Consider the following 25,413-nt stretch of genomic DNA (forward strand, 5'->3'; position numbering starts at 1 on the left):
GGGCAGCTGGGGTGATTTCATCTTTGCCCTCGTGGTCTCTTAAAAGCCGGCAGTAAAGGAGCACATTCCCTCTCGCTCCCCTCTCCTCCACCTTCCAATCCCTCCCCTCCTGCCAGAGAGGCACCGCATGGGGGGAAAGGCCAAAGAACGCATTTTTCTGCAGCTGCACAGTCGTTTTTTCGCGCTCACAAGCAAGACAGGAATGTTTAGCAAAGTGGAGCCATCTGGCTAAGGCGCTTCCAGGGCTGTTCGGCACAGGAGACAAAGGACTGTACGAAAGCAAAGCATCACAGAGATAATCTGGAGTGGAGAAGACGACACTGAGCAAGGCCAGGCCTTGTCACAACAGCTTGGCTTTGGAAGGCGACGTTCTCGGGTGTAGTACACTGTTGCAGCAGCCACCTAAGGGGGAAAAGAGTTGGAAAAAGCTTAGACGAGAAATAGTCAAGGCACTATTGCAGAAACAAGACACCTCTGTAGTGCTTTGAATGGTGTACGTGCTTCTAAAAAGTGCTCACGGAGGGGCTTCTCATCCACAGGCGGGATAAAAGGTACCATGGTGCCCAAATAAATCTGTTAGTACCCATACAGTCTTGAAACCGTAAAAGCACAGATGGAGGGAGAGATGTTGGCAGCACACGAGTAAGCATTATGTGCAGAAAACAAAGATGAGAGGCTGCCTGGGCAAGAGACTACAGATGAAAAGTTCTGCGGCGTATTTGCAGGCAGCTTGTAGAAAGCGTACTTATGGCAGAAGAGAAAATAAGAATAGGTAGGGAAGGGAATTGAGGAGGGGTACCTTAAACTCAAGTGAAGGGAAAGGAGAGGGATTTGGGGGAAGAAGGAAAAAAACCCCCCATCCACAGGCCTAGCCAAAAAAAATAAACAAACTTGGAGCGAGAGCGTAGTAGGAGGCACCCAGAGCTTCTGTTTATTACCTCTTGGAGTACTCTGCGCAGACCTGAAGTAACCACGATGGTGAAAATACCAGCGTGGGTCATGCCTCTGCTCTGCCTTGCAGTGATAATCCTCACCTGAGGCACAGGTAAAGAAGCTGCCTGCAACAGAGCGAAGTGAAGGAGCACCAGAAAAGGGATCCTTCCTGCAAGTGAGAACTTGTCACCGTGTTTGACAGGAAATTTCCGGCTTGCAGCTAGATCTCAGCGATGGAACTAGTCTAACTGAGGCAGGCAGTAAATTACACAGGTAATGAGAACGGCAGGGGGGTACAGAATAAGCGGCTGAGGCAAAGCGAAGGCAGGCACTGGAGGAATCGCGAACAGCGGGAGGAAGACGCAGCACGAGGCCGGAGCAAAGACGCGACGCTGCAACGCCCCAGAACCGGAACGCCCGGGCCGGTGCAGCCCTGACAAGGGCGAGGAAGCCGCGGTGCGGCCCCCGCCCCGCTGAGGCGAGGGCTGAGGCGACAGCCCGCGGGCGGCGGCGGCGGCTCCTCAGGGGGGCGGAGGCGGGAAACGCCTCAGCGGGGCGGCGGTGAGCGCGCGTGCGCAGAGGCACTAACGGCCGCCGAGGAGGCGCACGCGCCGCGCCCCGCCCTTGCGTTTGCGGCGCGGGAGGGGCCGGCGGGCGGGATGGGACGGCGCCGCGCATGCGCGCACTCCCTCCTCCCCCTCCCGCGCGACGTGGAGGCGGAGGGGAAAGGAAGGAGGTGGGGGGGGGGGGGGCGGTGTTCGAAAAATGCCCGCGGCCTCCCATTGGCCGGCGGCGTCGCCGCGGCCCGCCCCCCCACCGCGCGCCGCGGCCACACCCTCCCCGCGGTCCCGCCCCCGCCCCTTTGCCCCGGCCGCCCCCCCCCCCCCCCCCCCGCCGGTTCCCCCTCCGCCGCCGCCATTAGAGGGGCCGCTTTGTGTCCGCCGGGCCCGCTGGTGAGTCTCCCCCCGCCCGCCCGCCCCCGGCGCCGCGGTGGGGAGGGGGGAGAGGCGGGGTGGGGGGGGGCAGGCCCGGTAGGCCGCGGGGAGGTGCGCGTGAGGCGGCCTGGAGGGGCCCGGGAACTCCCCTCAGCGCCGCGCCCCCTCCCTGACAGGCCTCGGGGGGACGACGGCTGTCGTGACGAGTCGCGACACGCTGCGCGGGCAGAGGGTGCTGTCGCGGTGGGCAGCGCGGCCTGCTTCCCCCCGCCGTGCGCCGGGCTCGCCCCCGTCCAGGCCCGAGGAGGCGGCCCCGGCCCTCGGGTGTCGCCGGGCCGGGGAGGTGCGCGGCGCTGCGGCCGGGCCTGGCGGCCCTCAGCCCCTCGTCGTCTCTCAGAAAGGAGGTGCGGGCGTGAAAACCGCCTCTCCCGTCCCGCTGACACCTGGTAAACACCGGCGGGTGTGCCGTGAGTCGCGGGGGGAAGGTCGGCGGCGGAAGGGGCTGATGGGGTGCAGCGCAGTAAATAATTGCTGGTTACGAACTTAGGAAGCGCCTTAGCTCCCGCGGTAGCCTTCCCGCGTTTTGGTGCCTTGGTTGTGGGTTTTTTCCCCTCCACAAACTCATTTCATCAGAGGCCAGAGAAATGCCGCCACTGGAGGAGAACCTCTGGCTGAGACTTCAGCGTGCCTCCGCTTCCAAAAAGCAGCTCTTAGTCCCTCTGGGTGCTGCTAGAGATGGATACGGGCCTAAGTGTGAGACTGCTATGCGCTTCCGAGTTCCTCCCCGAGACCCTGGGGTGGTCACAGCCTGGTTAAAGAATGTTAATTACCTTCCTCCCCTTATTGCATGTGCTTCTCCATAGAGAAGACTAGTAAATTCCAGTCTGGAATGGGAGTGTTGAGAAGGGCTTCCATTCCGGGTTTGTTATCCTTATTGCCACTCTGGACTGTGGGGTTTTTGCAGTTAAAACTTTGTAAAGACTTCAGGAGAGAAGGAGCAGCGTACCAAAACCTCAGCTGATGTAAACTGGTGTAGCTCTTGCCAGGCCAGAGGGGCTCCACCAGCTCACGGTGCCTGAGGACAGCTCCAGACCAGAGACGCTGTTCAGCACGAATCCTTTCCGCCTGTACTGTGACTATTTTCACAGTCACCAGTGTCTGCAAATCACAGGGGACTGCCCAGCCTGTGCTGCAGGAGAAGAAAAGTTAAATAGTGTGGGGTCATGGGTGCGTTCGCGTGTAGCAGAGACTGACAGTTTGCTCGTATCTGTGGTATTTCACAGGTTATTCTTTTTGGGAGTCTTACTTGGCCGCTGAATTATTTCTGGGTTAACAAGCGTGTCGCTTCTCAGTTCTTATCGGGCCTTTTGAGTAATAGTTGCGCTCTGGTTTCCAAGCATGTGAGTTGGGGTTTTTTTTGTTTGTTTTTACCATAAATAGTATTTTTAGCATCTTCAAGAAATAGCTGGCCAACAATCTTTGGCAAGCAGCTATCTCACTGAGGCGGGAAAGGTTGAGAAGTACTTTATGTTTATAAACAATGTCACACTATTAAGCTCCTCCACGTGAGGACAGTGCGTGTAGGGGGAAGAGAGGAGAGGAAGGTATTGCTGATGAGTTCAGTTAAAGAACGGAGTTGTTTTGATGGACTGGGCAGGAGAGCACTTACCTTCCTCAGGAGGGATTTAAAGAGATTGGTGGACAGAGTGGGAAATCCTTGGAAATGAGGAACGGGTAGGGGGAAAAAACTACACATAATTTCTCTTGGGGGGGAATAACGTGGTGTATGTGCCTTGAAAACATCTACTGGCTTTTGCAGCCTTTCTCCCCTTTACCTGCGTGTGCCTCCTAATTAATTAGCTTTTCAATGCATCGTGCACTTTCCTCAGGTAGTAGCTGCTTGAATTATTTTTGTTTTCAGAATATCTTTTTCTCTTGTGTTTTCCCTTTCAACAGAAACTGATGTGTGAATCTTTTGTCAGTGTTTTGTTACAAGTGACCCAGGGTGCTCTGAGGATTTTAACTTCCATGAGAGAGAATAAAGGAAGTTTTACATTGATGGACTCTAATGTGAGGTGTGAGTAGATTTTATATAGACTGCAAGGAAATCATAGCTTTTATTATGTATAGTTTTGTACTATAGAATAATAAGTAATGACTGAATAAGTAATAGTTTGGGAGAAGGGTTTCTATAGTGGTTTTAAATTCAGTCCATCTAAGCAAGGAGGGTGTTGCCTATGAAAGGTTCGTATGCTGGTATGTAATGTTAGCAGCCTGAATTTTCTTTTAAGTGTCAGTGGCTTGTCAAAACTCATAATTTTGCATCCTGGAATTAAGATATTTCATCCAAGGCTATGAAACTTCCAGCAGTGGATTTTCACATTGGAGTAGTTTGACGTTTGTGACCTAAATCTATTCTAAACTTCAAGCTGAACCCTATGCACTCTAATATGGGCTATTTCATTCCTTAGCTGCCTGTGTCGGTAGCAGCGTGTGGAGAGTCCGGATCATGGACCATAGTACCGGAAATTGTTCAGAAACTGTTGTCCCGCAGAGGTTGTAACTGTCACAATCCTGAGCATCGTTGTGGAAGGGGATTATTTTTAGACAGCTATGCAAGCAGAAATTCTGCTTTGTATTAGACCTTAGCTAAGGTTTTTGTGGGTTTCTAGGTATGATGGTGGCATAATTTAAGTTGCACGCTGCCTGGCTTCGGCTGTGTATCTGAGGGCATGGAGAAAAACTCCTGGGTGTAGGAAGAGAAGATACTGTAACTGCTGTTACTGTCTTCTGTATAGGTCAAAGATTGATGGAGAAAGGATCTGAAACCTATAGTGGTTTTTATATTGAGCTGGCATTCTTGGTGGTGAAGAATAGCAGAGGTGAGGCATGGGTTGTTACTTGTATTTTAATAAACATCTGTTGAGATTGAGCTGACTTTGAGTTGCTGGTAGTAAGAGACGAGGTGCTGAGCTCAGTCCCAGGTGGGGAGGCGCAGAGCATCAATCTCGCTGTAGTAATGTGCCTTTTTTTTTTTTTTTTTTTGCAGTGGAAGCAGCATCTGTGTGTGCGGAAGGGCGGCATTTAATCTTTGCTTCGCTCTGTAAAAGTCAGCAGGATAGGCAAGGTGTAAGTCAGGTTGCATTCATGGTGTTTGGAGTCAGAAGTCCAAATTCAATGCTACCCTGAAATGAAAATGTATCCTTAGGCTTAGAAAAACTCTCCTTTGGGTCTCCATGTGTTTGGGAACTAGAAGCGTGAAAGATTTTCGCTGTGCTCCCCTGAACCCTAACGTACTTGGAATTTGTTGTTGCCCTCCTTAACGCTGTATAGGGAAGGAGTGGATGGAAATAGAAACTGTAACACTAGTCAAGCCAAAGAATCTCTTGCCTGGCAAGTGGTCAGCTATTGGATCTTTGTATTGGACCACTATTCTTCTTTAATTGAAACAAGATGGTTTATAATGCTTGTAGCAGCGTGGGGCTCAGATAGCCTGTAACAGATCTCTGGGAGACTCAACCGCAAGAAAGTTGCAAATACAGCCCTTGTAGCTTAATCAGGAGGCACGCGATTGAAAAGTCCGCTTAATTAGGACACCTCCCAGGAAATCGATGCGGCGTGCTGGCCGTAAGGATCAGGACAAAGTTAGCACAAAACCTGTTGAATGGCAACAAAAGTGATGGGAATGCCAGTTGCGAAGTAATGCTCAGCCAGATGTGAAACGGGAGTGAATTTCCGAGCAGGTTGCCAAATAAGGATTAGAAGTGGGGACTAACTTGTATTCTCTGTTCAGTAAGATATTTTATGCCTCTGCGCATTTTTAGGCTGTTTCAGATTACTAGATACTACTGGTCTGACTTAACCAAGACAACAGGCAGCTCGGTGAACTGCGAAAACAAAAGGGAGATCGGTAAATGCTAGAACATCTTTGTGAAGCACGCTGTGACAGGCGCTCAGCTGAGAACTTTTAACAGATACATTTTGTAAAACAAATTTTTATCAAAGATGGTGCTGGATGATATATTCTGTGGCAACGTAGATACTGAGGGTTTTGGTAAGGTATCTTCTACCTGAGGTGGATTTTTAGGGAAGAACTTTGCGGATTTCAGGGGGCCAGAAGCCTTGAAAAAGTTGGCCAGCTTGCAATTTAGAAGGTAATATTTTGGCATGTTTGATTTGGATTTGCAAAAATATTAATATTTCCTGTGCTTTTTTTTCTGCAGCTTCTGAGACATTTAAATGTGCTTCTGCTCGGGACAGCATTATGTAGTAGTAGATAACTGCACAGTAATCAATAGCCTGTTTTTGAAATCCAGTTACTTTGCTTTTTAAACCTTTCTGATAATAAACAGTCATTCTTGCTTGCGTTGTTTGTAAGGTTGGTGGTTTTGTATCCCTTCACACCCTGGATTCAAATCTGCAAGAACATAAAAACTTTTTTCTAGCCCTTTTTGACCTGATTTCTAGACCCGCGTTGTATACCATATACCAAGTCATGTCTAAGAGCACATCAATCACCAGTCTACGTGTCGTGTAACAGTAAGTGGACACCCTTAACGGCACAGGATTGGATATGCTTTCTCGTTTTTCCATTGCATATTTGTTTTCAGTCCGCTGAGCCTGTGCACCCTACCCCGAGTCCTTGTGACTTGATGTTTCCGCCAGCCTGACAGTTGGCTTGCCATGTTCGAGACCTGATTTTATCCTGAAATATTTTCCCTCGAATGAGGTTGAAGTCTGAGATAAGCTGGAAAATCTTCAGGCCAGCAGAAATTCAAGGAGTCAGCCAAACTATGCCTCAAATTAACTTTTTTTTTTAACATTCTCGTGTCTGTTACATTGGTGGGAGGGCTCCACTCTTCTGAAATATTATCCAAAATGTGTGTGTCTCACCTGAAGCATCCCTTTTTATTTTTTTCCTAGTGATGTGCTGATAGCTCAGGAGGAAGTTGCTGTGGGTTTTCATAATAGTTCATGGAAAGCTACCCATACCTTTGACTGCATCTTCCGTTAGTGGCCGCTCCCTGAGCTGGGAGACTGGACACTAGCAATCATTCCTGCTCATCTAGAAATCCAGAAAGTTGGGGGTTTTGTTGCTTATCAGCTCCTTGCTGGACTACCAGCTTTGAAATGACTCGTTCATGATAGTTGGGGGAACCTGCAGTTCAAGTGACCCATAGGTAAATGAGTGTGAGGAGTTACTATGTGTCCTTTCAAGCAACTTTTTGAAAAGTTAGTATCTTGATGTTTGTTTCATTGCTGATGTGACTATTTTTTTCTGACAGCTGATCAGATTTGAGCGTACCTGAGAGTTACCAAATAGCCACCTTGAAAACCTGCATCCTCAGCTGATGGCCTCGTCCCACTTTCTAAGCACAATATTTGTTTGTTTGACATTTGTGTAAATGCAAAATACAGTTACTGCTTTCCAGTTGTTTATTATTAAGAGTGATGCTTGCAATCGTAGCTGTGGTACATGTTTAAAGCTGTCTTAGTATCCCATACATGAAGTAGGGTGTCCAGGTAACAGTTGGTTTGGGTGACTTGATTTTTCCATGAAATAAATCTACCGTTTTATTTGGAGGGAGGAATGAGAGTTTTTCTGCATTGCTGTTGCGAAACCTTCTAGTCTTTTGCTTTACCTTTTTGAGAAACTAAATTCAGGCCTGTTTGTAGCTGACATTTCACACCCAGTCCAGAAAACTACTTTTGATCCCTCTGTGGAAAGAAGTAGGCTAAGCAAGAGCAGTCCTTGAGCTGCGATGCTTTCACAAGGTGGTGCTTGTGACTCTCCCCCTGGAGAATATCGGTGCTTTGAAGTCAAAAGAAGATTATCCTCCTGCCCCTTTGATTCCCTTGGCCTTTTGAGCAGGAGATGATCCACGCATGGAAATGCAGAGGGAATCAACAAGCTCCTGTTTGGTTCGCTCTGAATTTCTGCTGGATGATGGCTTATTTGCATGTATTGTAGGCACGGAAGTTATGAATTGTGCTGCGTTAAGTTTCGCTCTTGAGAGCAAAAAGATTCAAGTAGTTTATACTGTGATCTGAACAAAAGGGTTTTTAAGAACTTGGGGAGTTTTAAGTCAAAGTTGGGATTACTATGTTTTCATGCGTGTGACGTGCAGGTCACGCAGTTTAAAACTAAATAAAACCCCGGACCAGCTCAGCCACAGCGCATGCTTGTATGTGCGTGTTAGTAATCCCAGGGAAAGTGTATTTTGTAGCCCCCAACCAATTTCCTGGAGGATGGATCTGTAATTGGTTATTTTAGGTCTCACTTCAAAATGCTGGCATTTTTTTAAAGGACTTCAGGCTAGGCCTGCTAGTAAAAACATTGGATACTGAGCTGAAGCCTGGCGAAAATTTTCCTTTTTCCTCTCACTTTTTGCACTTGAGGGAGGAAGGTCCCTTAAAATGGGGGGCGGGGGGGGGAGGTGCTGGGCTATAGTTCATATGTTCTAGTTGGCTGTTAGTGCTTTTTTCCCATCCTGAAATTTCATAAGAAAGCTTCATTCATCTCATTTATTTTGGTTTTGGCATGTGGTGTGGTTTGATTTCTCTGTTTTGTCTCAGAAGAAAACACCCCGCACTGTTACGCTCATTTGCTTTTACTAGTGCTGAGACAGGACTAGTCGCTGTCGTTTTTCAGAATGACTGTTCAGTGTCAAAGGAGGAGTCGTAGATGTTGCGGAAGCGGATTGACTGCCTTTACCTGGTAGAAGCGCTGAGGTTTGAAGATGGCCAGCAAGATGAACGTCTTTTAGAGCATCTCCCGTGGAAATGCTGCCTAGTGATGTGTCTAGTGCTCCTGAAACAGAAGTCTCTTGGTCGGTTGTGCCGTAGTTGCGTGCACCTGACGTGACACTGCACCCACCTGCAGCAGCAGTGGAATTAGTTTATTAATTTACCTGTTTATTATTTGTGGAGGAGATCTTGTAGGTATAATGATGTAGCCTCTTGCATCACCAGTCCTTGTGAACCATCACATCTTAACGCACTTTCCCCTTGACTCTTCTTTCGCTGCCACTGGTTTCTGAATGGGAACTACCTACACAGCTTGGAGGTTTAACAAAAATGCTCCATGCAGACGAGCTGGGTTTTGGTTTGCCGGGGAAAATAACTGAGGTAGAGAGAATCCCTCCGATCGATGAGGAGTCTCCACTGCTGAGTAATAAGACGACTGTATTTTTGGGCAAGAATACGGAGTAATTGAGGTGGTATTGATGTGGTACGGAGCATCCACCCCTGCAATGGAGAATGCAGTGCAAAGTGCTGAAACTGTGGTGAAAGTCATCTTGAAAACAGTGCCAGGAGTGATGCTAGCTCTCCGTTCAAGAGGAAGACACTCAGGCTGGGGAAATATCTCTTAGAAGTGAAAGTTCATGGTAAGTGTCTGCCGCCTTGTCTGAGCGACAGAAAACATCCAGAACAGGTAGACATTGGGAGCATTTGGCTATTTCTTTGTAAGGAAGGGAAGAGGGCAGTCTGGAGCTTGATCTGATGGAACAGGAGAGACCGGATCCAGCTGTGGTTTGCTAGAGGTGAGGTTTTGCTTTTGAGGTTTTTAAAGGGAGAAGAGGAAGTGAATGAGAAAGTAAACCCTCTGTTTTGCGATGGAAGTAGTGGAGCACCTCTTCTTAGGAGAGGCTGATGCAGGGAGATGGGCAACAGGTAAGAAAGGCTGTAGAAGTGTAACGGTAGTAAGGGATGAGGCTTGATGAGGGTTAAACTAAGTTTAACCCATGCAGTACCCATGCCTGCATATGTTTGGAGGAGAGTTTAGTAAGGCTTTAATTTTTTTGGTAGAAGGTATGGAAACTGCTGGTTTGATGGTTATTTTCTTGTTCAGGGACTCATTAATTTCTATAAATTGCATGGGCTTTAGTTTGGGAGGGGCATGGTTTGGGTCCCCAGTGTATGTATTTTCTGTCTAACAGATCTAATGGCTTAATTCCTTAGGCTGATAGAAGCTGGCTCAGTGTGTCAGCTGCTGCTTTTACCCAAAGTGAATGATTTCCTACTTACCTCAACGCCTTACATCAGGCACAGTGCAGCGTCTGCTTTTCGTTAACGCTTTCTGTTAATTTAAAGAACCTCTTTATTCTTTCAGATATGTTTTAATGGAGCAGGCTGCAGGTCTGGCTTACACCTTTACCATTTCTGCTACATCCATAGCACTCAAGTTTGCTTACATGTTTTAGCATCTTTGTTGAATGCAAGTGTTGATTGTCAGTTATGTTAGTCATAAGCTGTAAGTCATTTATTCCTCCTTTCTTTTTAATCTTTGGTTTGTTAGATACATGGACGTAGATGTTTTTGTTTTGTTAATTTTCACACCACATCTTTTCTGTACTTTAGGTTGACTCCTCACTGCACTGTGAAAACCATTAGGAAAAAGTCCTTGGGGTTAAAACCCGGGGCTCCGCAGTGTTACCTGCACTTGGGGCTAGAAATTAATTTAAATGGCGACTGATCTGTCTGAAGCTGAACCCGTGCATCATAAGGCGCTTCCACTCTTAACGGGAGCTCAGCTGATCCACACGGACAAGTTAAGTGAGGTAGGGGCTGGCCCATTCTCCAAGCTTGCCCTTGGATCAGTCCTTGACTTCCAGTCCTGCTGAAGGTTACTCGGTACTCTTTCTCCCCTGCTTGTAGGAAACTCGATTGGGAGTCTGATAAACCCTGTAGGCACTCTCCTTCCCCTTCCCTGCTTCCCCTGAGATGTTGTATTTGTCAAAATCCTCAAATGCTCATCTCATTTAATTTGGGATTGAAAAGAAATTATTTCTTTTCTATCTGTAAAATGTGAAACTATCCTCTCCTAGTATGCTTCAAAGAAGCTGGTTTGAGGGTTACTGTCTTTTAAAATTCTGAAAAATCCAGATGTAACCAGAATATTTCTACATATGCTGCTTTGATTTACTTTAATCCCATTTCAAAAACTTTCTGGTTCTTTCCAGTATCTGTACTGATTTTCATATGCTTTTTATAGAAAGTTGAAGACGACACGATGCCAATCCGTCGCTCGGTGAATTCTTCTTCCCGGGAAACTCCTCCCAAAAGCAAACCGGCTGAAGGTGAAGAGGTCAAAGCAGGTACAGTAATAGTTCTATTGGATTGTTAATGAATATCCAAACATAAGCTTGTGTTCCGAAACTCCTGAAAAACCCTACTCCCGAGATTAAAATACTACTAATGCTTAGCTCCTTTTCACAGGCTTTTCCTGGATTATTGGGAAGTTGTGTTTTGCAGCCACTCTTTCCAGACTGAACCCATTTGTTTTGTCCTTCACACCCTGTGGCAAAGTCCTGACACTCCAGACATGAAAATATAGCTAAATATAGTCCTTTTTAAGCTTGCACGTTCTTTAGAGTAGAAATTGTGAAGTTTCAGTACTGTCGGGAAGGTGGCTTGAAATTGAAAGGTGAGGTTAATTAATGGAAAAACAAAGTATGGGGTTTTTTTTCTTTCTGTTCCTGAACAAAAGGATTTTACCACAATGTGTCATAAAATCTGGTCCAATATTAACGTGTCTGGTCTTCGCAGCTTCACCTCAGTTTCTCAGAACGTGTCATTTCAGTATTACATTCAGTTAGTTTCACTGACTTTGTCCCCTTTGGTGTCACAAATAAATAAATTGCAAAGGAAACAACCTATTAATACACTGCGTATTTTAAATGCGTGATACCTCCGCAGGGAAACTATGCACAGGAGTGTAGCAGGAGTGCTTAAGCTCCTTCTCAGAGATAGAGAACCTGTCTACTGCATGGAGCAGTGATGGTGGACAGTTACTTATCCAAAAAGTGGGTAATGGGAGTTCATATGCATCTTATCTAGTAGGCAGCCCAGTCTCTACGGCCTGTTCTCAGCTAAATATACTGGAGTTAATTTCCTTGGTAAGTTGATTTCTGACTGGATTTGATCCTGCTGATAGACAAGCGCTTCTGCCAGTGCATGTGCAATCTAAAGCTTTCCCAAGTCTGGAAAAATGTGATTGAACAGTTAAAATTCTTCAGGTGCCGCAGTGTGTGGTGCAGAAACAGCAGCGTTTGAAAACAAGTTGGTCATAAACAAAGCTACTTCTATGTATGTATGTAATTTTCTTGTAGAGATGTATGATTTTGCACCTTTCTGAGTTAAAAACACATAAACCTCAACCTAGGGGAAAAATCTTAGTGTTTCATGGTACTGATTTCCTCCTCCCTTCCCCACCCAGGCCTCTCTGATGAGGGATGATTGCAACAGTAACTTTTGGAGTTAAGAGGAGAAGACTGGGGGAATTAGTTCCTTGTGAAAATGCTACATGAGGATGTTTGAAGTTATTCTGGCATTTGATGTCTGATTGCAGCTTATTGAAGCTCTTTTCAGTAGTTTTGTTCACGTCTTAAATTACATTCAAATCATCTGTTTAAATTAGAGAAAAGAAATTATCTGGTGGGAAATAATTTTGGGGGGCTGTTCTTAAGCTTTTTTTTTTTCCCCTCTGCCTTCCTGAAGAATAGAGACTAGTTTTAGGCAGTAACTTGATGCGTTTTCACATCTTTTAGATGCAGAAGTCACCTCTGAGGAATCTGCCTCTGTTGGAGAAGAACAAGAGAATGAAACCCTGCCTGCTGCATCCAGTGAAGCAGAACAGCCAAAGGAACCTGAGAATGAAGAGAAGGGGGAAACAAAGTCCTCAGAAGAAACCAAAAAGGAGTAAGGCTTGCCTTCGTGCTGAATTCAGGGATTTGGGTAGGATTCTGAAGAAAGTCAGGTTCTAGACATAGACAAGATGGTGGGAGAGATGGGGCAAATAGGATGGGTGCCTTAAGAAGGTGCTCGTATTTCTCAGGAGGAAGCTACCAATCAAGTGTATTTGCTGTTCTAGAACATATGTGCGACTGAATATTGAGATAGGGTCTCTCTTTTCTAATAGAAACATCAAAATGTTCTTTAAATTATTTTCTGCGTCAGATGTTTTGGGCTTTTTGTTGTCGTTCTTCTGCTCGTTGGCTTCTTTTACAGTGTCTCTTGTCTTACTATTGCTTTGGATTTTTCCTAAGCGAGAAGGATCAGTCTAAGGAAAAGGAGAAGAAGGTGAAAAAGACCATTCCTGCGTGGGCTACTCTTTCTGCTAGCCAGCTAGCTAGAGCACAGAAGCAAACTCAGATGGCTGCCGCCTCACGTCCCAAAATGGATGCTATTTTAACTGAGGCCATCAGGGTAAGCAGGAGGCAAATGGTTTTTTTGTTCATCTGTTGCAAAGCAGAATAATTTGTGCACCTAAAATCCACAATTTCAGCTTGCTGACGGTATGTATGATAGTGCTGTCTGTTAGCAGGAAACTTACTGTGTAAGACGTGTATGCTTCTGCCTGGAAGCCCATGGAGCTGAAATACGAGTCCGTGATGATGATGGGGGGCCCTGTAGCTTATTTCTTTGTTTAAAATTTGTTTCCCTCCCTAATTACATTATTAGAAACAGCTAGGATGACATAACCTGGTTGATTGCTGTCATCATTTAATTTGGTGGGCCTTCTAGCCATATTTAACTTGATTTACCTTGATTAATCCGTCTATTTGATACGTGCTTTTTTCACCGTTAACTTATGCTAATTCAGGACAGATGGAAATACTGTAAGCTAGCATTCCAAAGTGGTGTTGGTCTTGGTTTACTGTAGCCCTCCGGGTTGTAAGAGACCTGTGCTGTTGTAGTTGCGCTGCTGCTCTCCCCTTGAGGCTTGGTTCACGCACGTTGCCTTCCCAGGAGGCCTGGGTTCCACCAGCCTTAATTGCAGGATGGCCTTTCCAGCTGCTACATCTTCAAAATATGAACTTCACCTTAGGTTTTTTACTAGTTTGCTAACGTCAATCCTCCAACTTCTTAAAAAAAATAAATTGGCAACTTGTTCTGACTTAATGATTACTCTGTCTGACATTTGTAATATGACTTACCAGTTGTGCAGCATTGGTTTGCCAAAAGGTGACTGTATTTTGTAGTAGCATGTAGTGTTTATGCCATTACTTGTAAGTGCTTCAGAATACAGGAGTAGTTGATATGCGTTTGCTGTACTGGTTTTGTGTTGTCTGCCCTTCAGCCAGTCTGAAGGGGAAAGTTAAGTATTTTGTTAGTCATATTTTATACCTTTGAGTCATTGCGGGGAAACGGCCAGCTCTGGCATCTTGTGCCAATGTGCTGGCTTACATGCATCAGTCCAATCTCTGTTCTTCCAGACCCACAGCAAGATAATTGCAGTGCAGGTGGTTTCTACTAACTTTTTGCGTCTGTTTCAGGCGTGCTTTCAAAAGAGTGGTGCATCGGTCGTTGCAATACGTAAATACATCATCCACAAATACCCTTCCCTGGAGCTTGAGAGGAGAGGCTATCTTCTAAAGCAAGCCTTGAAAAGGGAGCTGGAGAGAGGAATCATTAGACAGGTAAGAGTTGCTTTGCGAACCAGCGCTGGAGGTGTTATTACTCAATTACATAGGAGTTTCTTAAACTCTCTGGCGTGGCTGTGTTCTCCCTTGTGGTGGTTAATCAACTTCTGTCTCCGTTTTGTTAGACACCGACAGAATTTCAGCATCGTTCTGTCAATCAGATACTTTGCACGGTTGTCTCTTGTGCAATTTATGACCGTTTCTTGGTGTTGTCATATAGCGTTGGCAGCAGCATGTGTCTTCAAACTGAGTCTAACAACATCACTTCTGCAGCAGCACATTTCTTTTACCACTGTAATTTATGCCTGTGATATCTATCTGTGAGGGTCTCCTGGTCAGGACAGCAGAGTATGTTATTAATATCTGGCTGTAGTTTTTGACCTTGGGGACATGTCAGTGGGTTCAAATCAGGCTCCTGCCATAACAGCCCATCACCAGGGTGACAGTGCATTCAAAATCTGTGCAATGATGTCAGTTAGTCTCTTTCAGGTTGTTATTATTCTGAGTTACTTTGTTAAAGACTGAAATGGACTTTCTTTTGAACTAGGTGAAAGGAAAGGGAGCTTCTGGGAGCTTTGTGGTGGTGTCTAGTGCAGGAAAAACTGTTCCAAAAGCCAGAGACAGAAAGGTAAGATGGGTCATTTTAAACAATACTCTGAAAAATCTTGCACTGAAACACATGTATCTTATGAAATGCAGCCTAACCCCAACCCAAACAGTATTCTCCTCCTTGCTGTACTCTTCCTCCCCGAGTACAGCAATTAAAAGACCCGTTCCGCCAAAATCGGAATCAGAAAGCTAGTATGAGAAATTAAAACCAAGTAGAATAATAAAAATCTTAGTTTTAAAATGTTTACATTAAACCCCTAGGCTTTGGTTCAGAGGCAGAAAACTGAATAACCATGAAGCTCCTCTTCTGTCTTTACCTGGTAGAGAGAGATGCCTCTCAGGTATTGTAAGAGAGCTTTATGCTACTGCTGTTTCTGTTATATCTGTTGCATGGATAAATGGAAGACTTCAGTCTTCAGGACTGTCAGATGAACATTTTTCCAACAGCTGTGAGGGAGGAAGAAGAAAATATCCTAAGGCTTCTGGAAGAAAGCTGCTAATGTTGGGTGTATATTGTTCTGAGGTAGAAAGATGCGATGTGGGTTTTTTTGAGCCTAGTCTTCATAATTAGTCGTGGTTCCAGCACCGCTGTTCTCCACTCCCTGCTGCGCTGGGTGTATGAAACACATTTCTAACACTGCAGTTATAAAATGCTTAGCTGGAATTGCCAATCCCCTTGCATCTTAGATGGGTGAACCCAGAGAGTATTGTAATGCCTTGGTGCTTATCTCTTGGCTACTGGGGAGACCAAAAGTCCTAAAACTGAAGGAAATAGTGACACACTTAGTACTAGGTCACTGAAGGAAACTAATTGCAGCGTAACTTCTTTTTAAAATGGAGCTCCACAAGAAGTTTGAGCAAGGCACCTGATAACTGCTAACACATCACTTTAGTTGTCTGCAGCATATCAGTGTCTTTGTTCTTAGTTACTTTCTCTGTGTTGCAGCAAAACGGATGGCTTGCTTTTGTTTTTTGGTGAATTCAGCTAGCAGTTGAGCAGTGAGCGGCACCCTCACCCCCTGTTTGACTGTTTGCAAAGCTGCTGGTCGGCATCAAAATCATTAAACTTCAGCACATTTCCCCACTGTCTTTTCTGTATAAAGAACAGACCATTTTTTTGCTGATCATCCCCTTCTCATAGTAACAAAGGGATGGAGGAAAATTCAGAAGGGGCTTCAATTGAAATTTCATTCTGTCAGGTGAAAAAAAATTACACACTCCTCTTCAGCTCTTTATTTTTGGGAAGATTTGACCTGTGTAAACAGGTCTTGCCTTGATAGTTTTTGTTTCATGTCAGCATGAATCATTTTCACCTGTCTCATTGAAGGGGAGCAGAGGAAAATGTCTGTAGAAAGAGGAAGGAAACCATTAAAAATACAGATGTGGTTAAAAATGCAGCAATTCATATTTGTAAAATTTTCCTAAGACTCCTATGAAAATTCCAGCCAAATTTGCTCGATTCTACTTAAACTGCTAAACTTTTTAAATTGTTAATTTAAAGAACTGCCTTACAGAACTTGGTTTTCCAGATCTGTGGCCAGTGTCTGGAGCACTTCTCCCCACCTGTGCATTGCTGGTTCAGAAAACCCAGAGTTTTAGGCCCCACTGATGCGTAAAAGTATGTGTATTTCAGAAAAGCACTTCCGCTTCGACTGCAGAGCAACAAGTCAAGCTGGAAGATATCCTGCCGCTGGCTTTCACCCGCCTTTGTGAGCCGAAGGAAGCTTCTTACAGCCTGATCAAGAAATATGTGTCTCAGTATTACCCCAAACTCAAAGTAGATATAAGGTAGGTGCAGGAGTACGCTTTTGCAAGCGGAGCTGCAGAGGAGCAGTGAAACGCAGCCTTCCTCTGGCTTTGCCTCACTTGACGGTGATTCAGTTCAGTATTTCAGCAGGCAGCAGACAGGTGGTGCTCTGCGTTGTAGAGCCTGCAGGAAAGCTTGAGGAAAAGCTGTGCCTTTTTCTGCATCCCTCCACACCCAATCTTTGTTCCTGACGGACATCAGCATTGCTCTACGCACCTCCGCCCTTAACCGAAACCAGATCCCCTTAGCTGCGTGGATGTGAAGGCCTCTCCTTGGGATCTTGTCCCACTTGGTTCTGGATGCTTTAGCTGGCACATGCTTACAGCAATCTTTAAGTTGGCCCATATGGAGGGGGTCAAGGCTTGGGGAGGAAGCGAATCTAGGAAAACCCTGTGCGTCACCTCTTACAGGGGCTTGTACTCAGTCCCTTGTTTGTCTGCGAGCTGACTGACTCATTGCCCACCGAGTCCAAATGTGCTTTTCAAAATGAGTAAATCCTTCCGAGCGAAACTTGTCTCTTTCTGGATATGCAGTGACACCAAGAAAGCGTTGCAGTTGAATTTCCGCTAACGTACATTGTTCTTCTCATGTAATCAGTGCTTGCTGACAGATCTCCATTTAAAATGTCTGTATGTAGGCAGATACCGCTTGTAAGTACTGCTCTGCTCACACTCTGTATAAAGCGTTGTTTCTCTGTTTGTTTTTTAAGCTGTCAGTGTGTGTCAGTAAAGCTTTATCCTCCTGTATTTCAGACCCCAGCTGTTGAAGAATGCCCTGCAGAGAGCTGTAGAGAAGGGCCAGTTAGAGCAGATCACAGGGAAGGGAGCATCTGGGACATTCCAGGTCAGAGCCAGAGTTCATCTTGTTTTGTTGACTGTACTGACCACACGCTTTGGATATAAGTTAACGCGCCCTCTCCCCCACCAGTTTTATTGGGTACGCCTGTCTTTAGCAGCCTGTCATATTCGGGAATTGTCAAACTATGAAGCAGTAGGACTCTTATTCTCCTCTTGGTCTACATTTCTGGAGCAGACCCCCCTGCCTTCCTTGCTTAGCGTGCTCCACACGCTGCTTCAGCTCTGACTCACTAGCGCAGTAGGGGGAGATGGTGGGGTAAGCTTTCCTTTCCATCACTAATTGTAAGTGCAGTGGGTACCCCAGATGCCTGCAATGTCTTCTTACGTCTATGCTGTAGAAGTCTCTCGGGTACATTTGGTCTGTGGGATGGAGGAAGATCTGATTTATTTCCTTCCCTGAGTGATAGACCCTTAGATTGCCACATCCTTGCAGTGTATTTGGGGACTAGGACAATGTGTTACTGATAAAAAGCACTCCAGGCCGGTTGACTGAATAGGCCTGTCCTCCCAATTAAAGCTGGGAGAGCAGCGTTCCCTGTGCAGTGTTTTAATATAAAACATATCTGTGCTAATGCAGGAGCGCCGACCCACCTGGTGCAGAGGAGCTTGTCCTGACCTGGTTTGGGAGAATTTTGTCTTGATGCTTTTCTCTTCCTCCTTGGAAAATAGCTGAAGAAATCAGGGGAGAAGCCCCTGCTGGGTGGGACTCTGATGGAAGACGCCATCCTGTCTGCTATTGCGGCCATGAACGAACCGAAGACCTGCTCCACCACAGCACTGAAGAAGTATATCCTGGAAAACCACCCAGGGACCAACTCCAACTTCCAGGGTAAAGTACCCATCTGTGTAACGCTTCTCTTCTACGTGCTGAAAGAGAGTCCTGCAGCTGCAGATGTGTCTGTGCAGCACCTTTAAACTATTTATTTGAGCTTGCTGGGGAACTGACAGCTGCTCAGCTCTTTGTGCTGCAGAGTTGCTCAGTGTTTTTAATTCCCATTAGTTCCTTTCAAGCCTGACAAAGGCTAGTTTCTGAGACATAATGCATGTTTCTCTTGTCTATAGCACGTTCCCAGGAAGGGGGAATAGCATTCAAGGACTTTATTGTTCTTAAATCACCAAGTCGATTTCATCTGTCTCTCTCTATTTTGAAAGGCCACAGCTTGGCATAAATGCAATTCCTAGTTGCTTTTTATTTTGAGAAGTTGCATAGTCTAACTTTAAAAAAAATTTACAAGCACCCTTCTTACTGATTTGTTTGAGGTCCTTCTTTGGCTCTGATTTTAAAAGGTCAAGCAAGTTAGAAGAGAAACTAATCCTGTTGTATTTGGGAAGGGATTTGGCATGTCTTTGTTCCCAGGAATGACACTAATGTCTGTTTTGACTTTTGCATTAGCAGAAGCAATACTAACAGGGACTTTAAAGCAGATCTTCTAACAGCTTATTTGCATTATTTGGTCTGAGCCCTGATGCAGTTGTTTAACTGAGGCTGGAGGTCATTTGAAGCAGGATGAGCTCGCAGCAGTCTCTTCTAGAGTCAAGCCTAAAAGTAGATCAGTTTGTTATGGTGGTGTCACAGTGCTGGTGCCATTCCTCAGGACATGAGGCCGGAGAGGAGATTGCTGATCCCGCGCTCTTCAGCTGGAGCTGAAGCACGGCATCAGCATGGCTGTTTGATGCAGGGCTTACTGACATGTAGAGGAACGCAGGTTCCCTCGCGGGCTAAAGAACTTGCCTGAGGCCTTCTGCCAATTAGAGACTGATGTCAAGTGTGACCTCTTAATCTTGGGGCAGGGAAGAGAGTTTCCAGGCTTCCTAAGCCCTTGCACGATTTATTTTCAGGACCACTGGAAATTGCCCTGGTCCTTCGAGGCCTGTGTTTAGCCAGCCTCCAGCACTTGTCAGTCTTGCAAGTCAGATAAGGAAATTTCAGCTTGCAATCTGTTGTTTTCTTTCTCCTTCATTACATAAAAGGAATTTTGATGATCTCTGCTCTGTTTTAAGAGCAACCGGAGGAAGATCTGGTGAGATGTAAAAGCAGGCGGGTACGCACTACAGAGCCAGTGCTTTGCATTCCTCCCCGTTTTATACCTCATACTTATAACTGGACTTGACTTGGGGTCAAATCCTTTACGTGCTGCTATTGATCTTTGGTACCCAGAGTAAAAAAAAGCCTTATGTTTTATGTGTTGCTCCTGTTTATAAAAGTGTGGGGTTTTTAAAGACTTCTTGAACTATGAAGAACCTAACATTGCAACACTAATAATTTAATGGCTACAATCAACTCAATTAGCTGTGCAAGCTCTTCCAGTGCCGTTCAAAGTAAACCATTTCAGCAAAGGTAGCCTGGAAGTTGGTGAAGGTATGGCGCTGTCCCAAATGAGTCTCTTGCTGTGAAATGTCAGCTCTTGATAAAAGCCCATTTCAGGAGTGTTGAATAAGCGGTTGGAGTGAATACCTTTGCATTAATTGTACAGAACAGATTCAGATGACAGTTCAGCTAGCATGTTTCTTTGCATTTTTCTCTTTCCATTCCTCAACTGAACCTCTTTGAAACGTGCTTGAGGGCAGGCCTTGCTTTTCCCTTGGTTTGGAGGGAGCTAAATATGTAAATGGTCCTTCTAGTTCAAGCTGAAAATGGTTTTGAACTGACTGAACAACTTCAGCCCTTTGCCAGAGACAAAGATCCCCTGTACTTGTGCAGTTTCAGTTACAATTCTTACACAGTGCACAATGGAACAGAAGACTGGAATAAAAAGTGCATTTGTCATATTTCTAGACGAAATATTTTCCCTTTTTAAAAAAAAAAAACAAGAAACACAGAATGGGGAAAGATGCACCACATATGAAATTTAGAACACAAGGAGGGCAAGAACAGGGTAAAGCCTTGTTTTAAAAAAACACTTTGGAGGACAGGCTGAAGAGAGCTGAGACTTGGGTTAAATTTGGACAGAAGTAGTTACGTGGTGCTGTTTCATGCATTTATAAAAGAGAATCCCTTGATTGTGACAGCAAAAAGCCGCGCTGTTCTTGACTTCTTCCTTTGGAGAATTTAAAGCCACACTTGCTTAAGTCTTCAGAAACAAACACTTCTATCTTGTATCTTCTTCCTGAAAATTAACTGCAAGAGGTTTTCCCTTTAAATAAGACATGCTAAAACTTGTAAACACAGCAGTCTAGCTGGGTCTTACACTCAGCAGCTGCTCTTTGCTGAGTGCAGAGGGAAGCATGCGGTGCTGTCTCACGAGTCTTGGGTCCCCAGTGCGGTTTCGTTCCCCTGCAGGTGTCCTGGGCAAAGGAGACTTCATCCTGACTCTCCATCTCTGATTTCAGAGGGCACTGCAGAGAGCAGTAAGGTTAGACAAGTGGATAAAGATAGTAACACAACCTTTCTCTGATTTTTTTTTTTTTTTTTTTTTTTTAACAGTGCATCTACTGAAGAGAACCCTGCAGAAATGTGAGAAGAATGGCTGGATGGAGCAAATTTCTGGAAAGGGCTTCAGTGGAACCTTTCAGCTTTGCTTCCCTTATTATCCTAGGTAAAGAGCTTGACTGTAAAATGGTGTTCAGGATAAGTGTCGCATAGGTCAGCCAAATAGCAGTGCTGAAGTTCATAGGCTGACCTCTTATTTACAGGGAGGTTTCTGGAGGGTTTAGTAACTGGTGAACCACAACATTGTCACCCATACTCTAGATAATGACATTACTTGGGTGTCTGACTGTGAGTGAATATAAAGCTGACTTCATTAGCAAGGGAAGCTTTTAAGGGCAGTAAAATTATTGGGCTCAATATTCGCAGGTACTCTGTCATGATGCTTTTTTTGCAGGATGGGGGCTATTTAAGTGTTCCCGTGCTAAAACAAACTCAGGTGAGCAGGTAGTGTGTTGTTGTTAATGCAAGGATGTTCATAAGGAGTAGGACCCAGCTGTTTGCCTTTCTTAATGTTGATGTGGAGGAGAGGTGGGAGGGGGAAGATGACCTAGATTAGCTTCTGTGAGACTAAACCAGCCTTTCTTCTCCTGCTGTGAGTGTATATTGTGCTGGGCCACGTGGAGCCCAGAGGTGGTGACTTAGTGTCCCACAAAGAGCCAAATGGCAGCGTAGTCATTGAAGTCTCTGCTCCCCACCTTCTTTTATTGCCTACATCCAAAGTCCTCAGTGGCTTCAGCCTGCGTTCAGAGTCACTGAAGTCTGATCTTGTCCCTTTGTTGTCTGCCTTCTTGTGTTTGCACAGAAGGAGCAATGAAGAAGAGAACCAGAGAAAGGGGCAGCTTAGGGCCGGGGCATTCCTGGTGACTTACAAGCTGTCGCACTTCTGCCCTTGCAGAGACTCAATTGCGCTGGTTTCAGATAGCAGCAAGCGCAGAAGTCTGGGGGGTATTTCTGGGTTAGGCTCAAAGCTGTAACCTCGCAGGAGGGTGGGCGGCAGTGCCTGATGACAGCCAGGGTGACCCAAGGCTTGCCAACCCTGGAGTCGTAGCCTTAGAAGTCACGCTCTGACAAGAACCCTCTTGCAGCCCAGATGTGCTTTACCCGGAGAAGCAGCAGGATGAGGACTCTGAGGAATCTGATGAGGAAGAAGAGGAGGAATCTGAGGAGGAAGAAGAATCTGAAGAGGAAGAGTCTGAGGAGGAAGAGCCACCACCAAAGAAGAGGTATGGCAGCATGAGAGATAAATGGGCTCCTTCAGATGAATAAAAGTGACTGTCACAGCTGTAGAGCACACAGGTTTGTCTCTGGGTGTGATTATTTATCCACAAGGCTGTTGCTCAGAGGTGTTGGAAGAGGAAGTTTCTAATTATGCCTTGCTCCAGAGATAATGATGTCCCCCATTCCGTAATGTGAAGCTTGCTTCTTTTTTCCTCCAGATGAGAAGAGAGCCTCTATTTATTCTTTGTATTGCCTTTAGTCTCCTGAAGTCGCCTTTTGTGCTTTACAAAAGTGTGACGTTTCACATGGGACTTCGTGTATTTATTGTTTCCTTAAGAAAAGTTTTCCCTACAGTATTATTTGCAGTTCTGTAGCCAGATATGAAACCTGCCTTACTCAGAACGTGGATTTAAGATAAGTGTTGTTCATTAAGTAATAAAATTCCATTTAGAGAGGAGAGATAGTGCTTAGGTCTCTTAATTGTTCTGACAATTGACTTTGATTCATTGCCATTATTTGTATGTTTATATGGCTAAGGAAGGAGTTTGAAACCTCGCTGGCAGCGCACTGTGGGGATTGAGAAGCGCTTAGCGTGGCAAGATCCACCAGAGGAGTTCTTGCTCTTTGGGATTTAGCTAATGAAATGTACTGCTGCATAAAGGAACATCCGTGGTAAAGAACAAGGATTGCCAAGATCTGCTTCGTTTATGCAAATTGACGACAGCAGCTCTGCTCTGGGTAGCATTTGCGCCTCCACTGAGATCTTGTGCCGTCTCTCTTTCTGACAGGATGCAGAAGAGACCGCCTCCAAAATCACGGAGCAGGGCCCCTCCGATGAAGCGAAGAGAGTCCAAGCCCAAGCCAAGAAAAACCCCCGCAGCCCGTCGGGGGAAAGCAAAGCCCCCTCCCAAGGTTAAAACCCCTGCTAAGAAAGCCAAACCAGCAGCCCCAGCCATCAAGAAACCCTCTGGTGGCAGCTCTTCCAAGAAACCAGCAGCCAGCGGGAGGAAGGAAGTGAAACCCTCTGCCAAGGGCAAATCCACCATGAGGAAATCTCTCCGGGCAAAAAAGTAAAATTTTTCCACTGTCAGGGAATCCCATGGTCAAATCCACAATCTTGTTTTATAAGTCAACGTGCATTTGTATTTTAGTTCTGATGCTTAAACACTTCTTTAATTTTTTTTTTTATTTTTTTTTTCTTGAATGATGGGGAAAAAGCTGAAAACTAAATCAAACCAACCCGAGCATTTGTTAGATCTCAATGCTGTGCCTCGTGCCCGCCCCTCCCCTGGAACAAGTCATCTTTAGTTTCTGCAATAATTGTAGGACTTTTCTAGGACATATATAACCTGTACATTTTACGGTGTTCCTCTTGGGTTTTGGGGGGAGGGTTGGCTTTTAAAAATTCTTCAAAGAAGATCTTTATATCTTTAGACAGCAGGAACAGGATGTTTGGGGGAATGCGATTCTTAATGAGAAGGTACAACGGCAGAAGAGTCCTCCCTAGATCCCCCCTGCATGGCGAGGTCCTTAACGCTTCTGTGAAGAAGCAGTGTACATACAGCACTTGCACTGAGTCCTGGAGGTGCTTCTTTCCGCTCGGCCGTTAGAGCGACAGGCTGAGGAGGCGGCGCGTTCGGCTCCTTCAGACCACCAAGGTTTGTTTGACGGTGAGTCAGATCTTCAGTAAACGGAGGCTGCAGCATCTACTGATCGTCTGATGCCGGAGGGGCTCCGAAAGGGGTAGTTGGCGGTTAGGCGGGTGATTTGAATTAGTGTTTCCACGCCACATCTGTTACCTTAAAACCAAAATATGTAAAAGTCTTCTTGAATCCAACTTTCAAATGGTTTTTAAGAGATGAAGAGCCTGAGTTTTGTCACCTCTTGTTTACCCTTTTTTAAAGAAAAGTTGGAGAGCTATACAGTTGCTAATGTAGAGATGTTGATAAGTGAAGAACATGCAGTTTGCTAAAATAAAAATGAAACTAGATTCCAGGCCCGCTTTGTGTGTCCTTTCTCTTCCTCGCCACAGCGTTCTCCTCCTGGAAGTGTAGAGAGGAGGGAATTACAGTCACCATGGATTGCTGCAGAGGCAAATCTTTGTTTAAAGTACCTTGCCAGCGTGAAAGAGTGTGGCTCTTTTAGCCTGAGCCCCTGCCAGGCTCTGTAGTTGGATGGACCTGACCTTTTCCTTCCCCATTTTCTCTGGAGACAAAGGTGAGCAAGAAGAAAGCTCCATTTGAACCTCTTGCTGCTCCTCTTCTCCCTCTGCCCCCCATCAGCGGCCAGTGGGGACAAAAAAGACCTTCTGTCCTGCTCAGCAGATCAGCGCCTGCGTTCAAACACGCTCCACCCCGGCCCCGGCTCACCCTTGAACGGGGCAATCCCAGTGATTTGAACGCGACCCAACGGCCTTTTCGTTTAACGTGCTTTTGGAAAGAGCTTTGCACGTACCGTGCTGAGAGGAGTGGAAGTACCTCTAGAAATAACATGCAAAAAAAGGAGAAAATAGCCTTACTGAATTTATTCTTTTCAGTTGCCATCCCAGTGTGCTACCTCTAACAACTGGGAGTTTAAAAAATTCTTACAGAAATGCCCTAAATTGTTCCCAGCCCTGTAACAAGGGTGCAAACAGCAGGTTAACAAAAGTCACAGCTGATAGGAGGCTGGGAGAGTGAAAGCCCCGATCAAAGAGTAATCCGCAGGGATGTAAAGCAATTAGAAACATTAGTTAATGGCTCTTTCCTAGGGATACTTGTACTGAAACGGTGGGTTTTGGCAGCATTTTCCTCCAAATCTGAGAAACAGCTCCTCTCATCCATAGGATATTTATGGGGACGAGGAGTCCTCGCCCAGCTGTGGGGCGCTTTGCGACCTTCCCTCTTCCCAGTAACATTCCCACACCGACAGCCCCACGGATATTTGTTAAAACACTGGTCTGGATAACACCGATGCACGTGAGCAGGCTTTAATTCTGCTGCGGGGCACCTTGAATTAGAGCGTTGTGCTAAAAACAGCCATTAGCTCCCTTGGTCATCACCAAACTCTTAGTTGTGGTTTTAATTGCTAATTAGGTGGTTTCTGCACACCAAGCCAAAAAAAAGCTGTAGGTCTGCTTGTATTTAATCCAAAGGACTGATCCTTGCCTCCCATGAGCAGCAACCGGGATTGAATGGGAGAATCATCCCGCAGCGGTGTT

General features: G+C 45.6%; 1 protein-coding gene across 2 annotated transcripts; it reads left to right on the forward strand.

Moving 5' to 3' along the window:
- Nucleotides 1-1,836: 1,836 nt before the first annotated feature.
- HP1BP3 (heterochromatin protein 1 binding protein 3) lies at nt 1,837-24,204 on the forward strand. 2 transcript variants are annotated; one of them, XM_059829970.1, is made up of 13 exons: nt 1,837-1,886; nt 10,230-10,429; nt 10,864-10,966; nt 12,419-12,569; nt 12,917-13,076; nt 14,147-14,290; nt 14,841-14,921; nt 16,536-16,690; nt 17,462-17,552; nt 18,236-18,395; nt 20,991-21,102; nt 22,082-22,219; nt 23,003-24,204. In XM_059829970.1, the coding sequence occupies exons 2-13, from the start codon at nt 10,334-10,336 to the stop codon at nt 23,286-23,288; spliced, it is 1,677 nt and encodes a 558-aa protein (XP_059685953.1). In that variant the 5' UTR covers nt 1,837-1,886; nt 10,230-10,333; the 3' UTR covers nt 23,289-24,204. The 2 variants fall into 2 exon arrangements, with proteins under 2 accessions (XP_059685953.1, XP_059685954.1); XM_059829971.1 differs by lacking the exon at nt 10,230-10,429.
- Nucleotides 24,205-25,413: the final 1,209 nt, after the last annotated feature.

The sequence above is a fragment of the Gavia stellata genome, chromosome 27 (assembly GCF_030936135.1).
Source record: "Gavia stellata isolate bGavSte3 chromosome 27, bGavSte3.hap2, whole genome shotgun sequence".
NCBI classification, from domain to species: Eukaryota; Metazoa; Chordata; class Aves; order Gaviiformes; family Gaviidae; genus Gavia; species Gavia stellata.

Coding starts and splice junctions, on each gene's coding strand:
- HP1BP3 (XM_059829970.1), top strand. CDS start 10,334: ATGGCGACTGATCTGTCTGAAGCTGAACCCGTGCATCATAAGGCGCTT. Junction 14,922..16,535: donor CAAAAGCCAGAGACAGAAAG/GTAAGATGGGTC, acceptor TGTGTATTTCAG/AAAAGCACTTCCGCTTCGAC. Junction 22,220..23,002: donor GAGCCACCACCAAAGAAGAG/GTATGGCAGCAT, acceptor TCTTTCTGACAG/GATGCAGAAGAGACCGCCTC.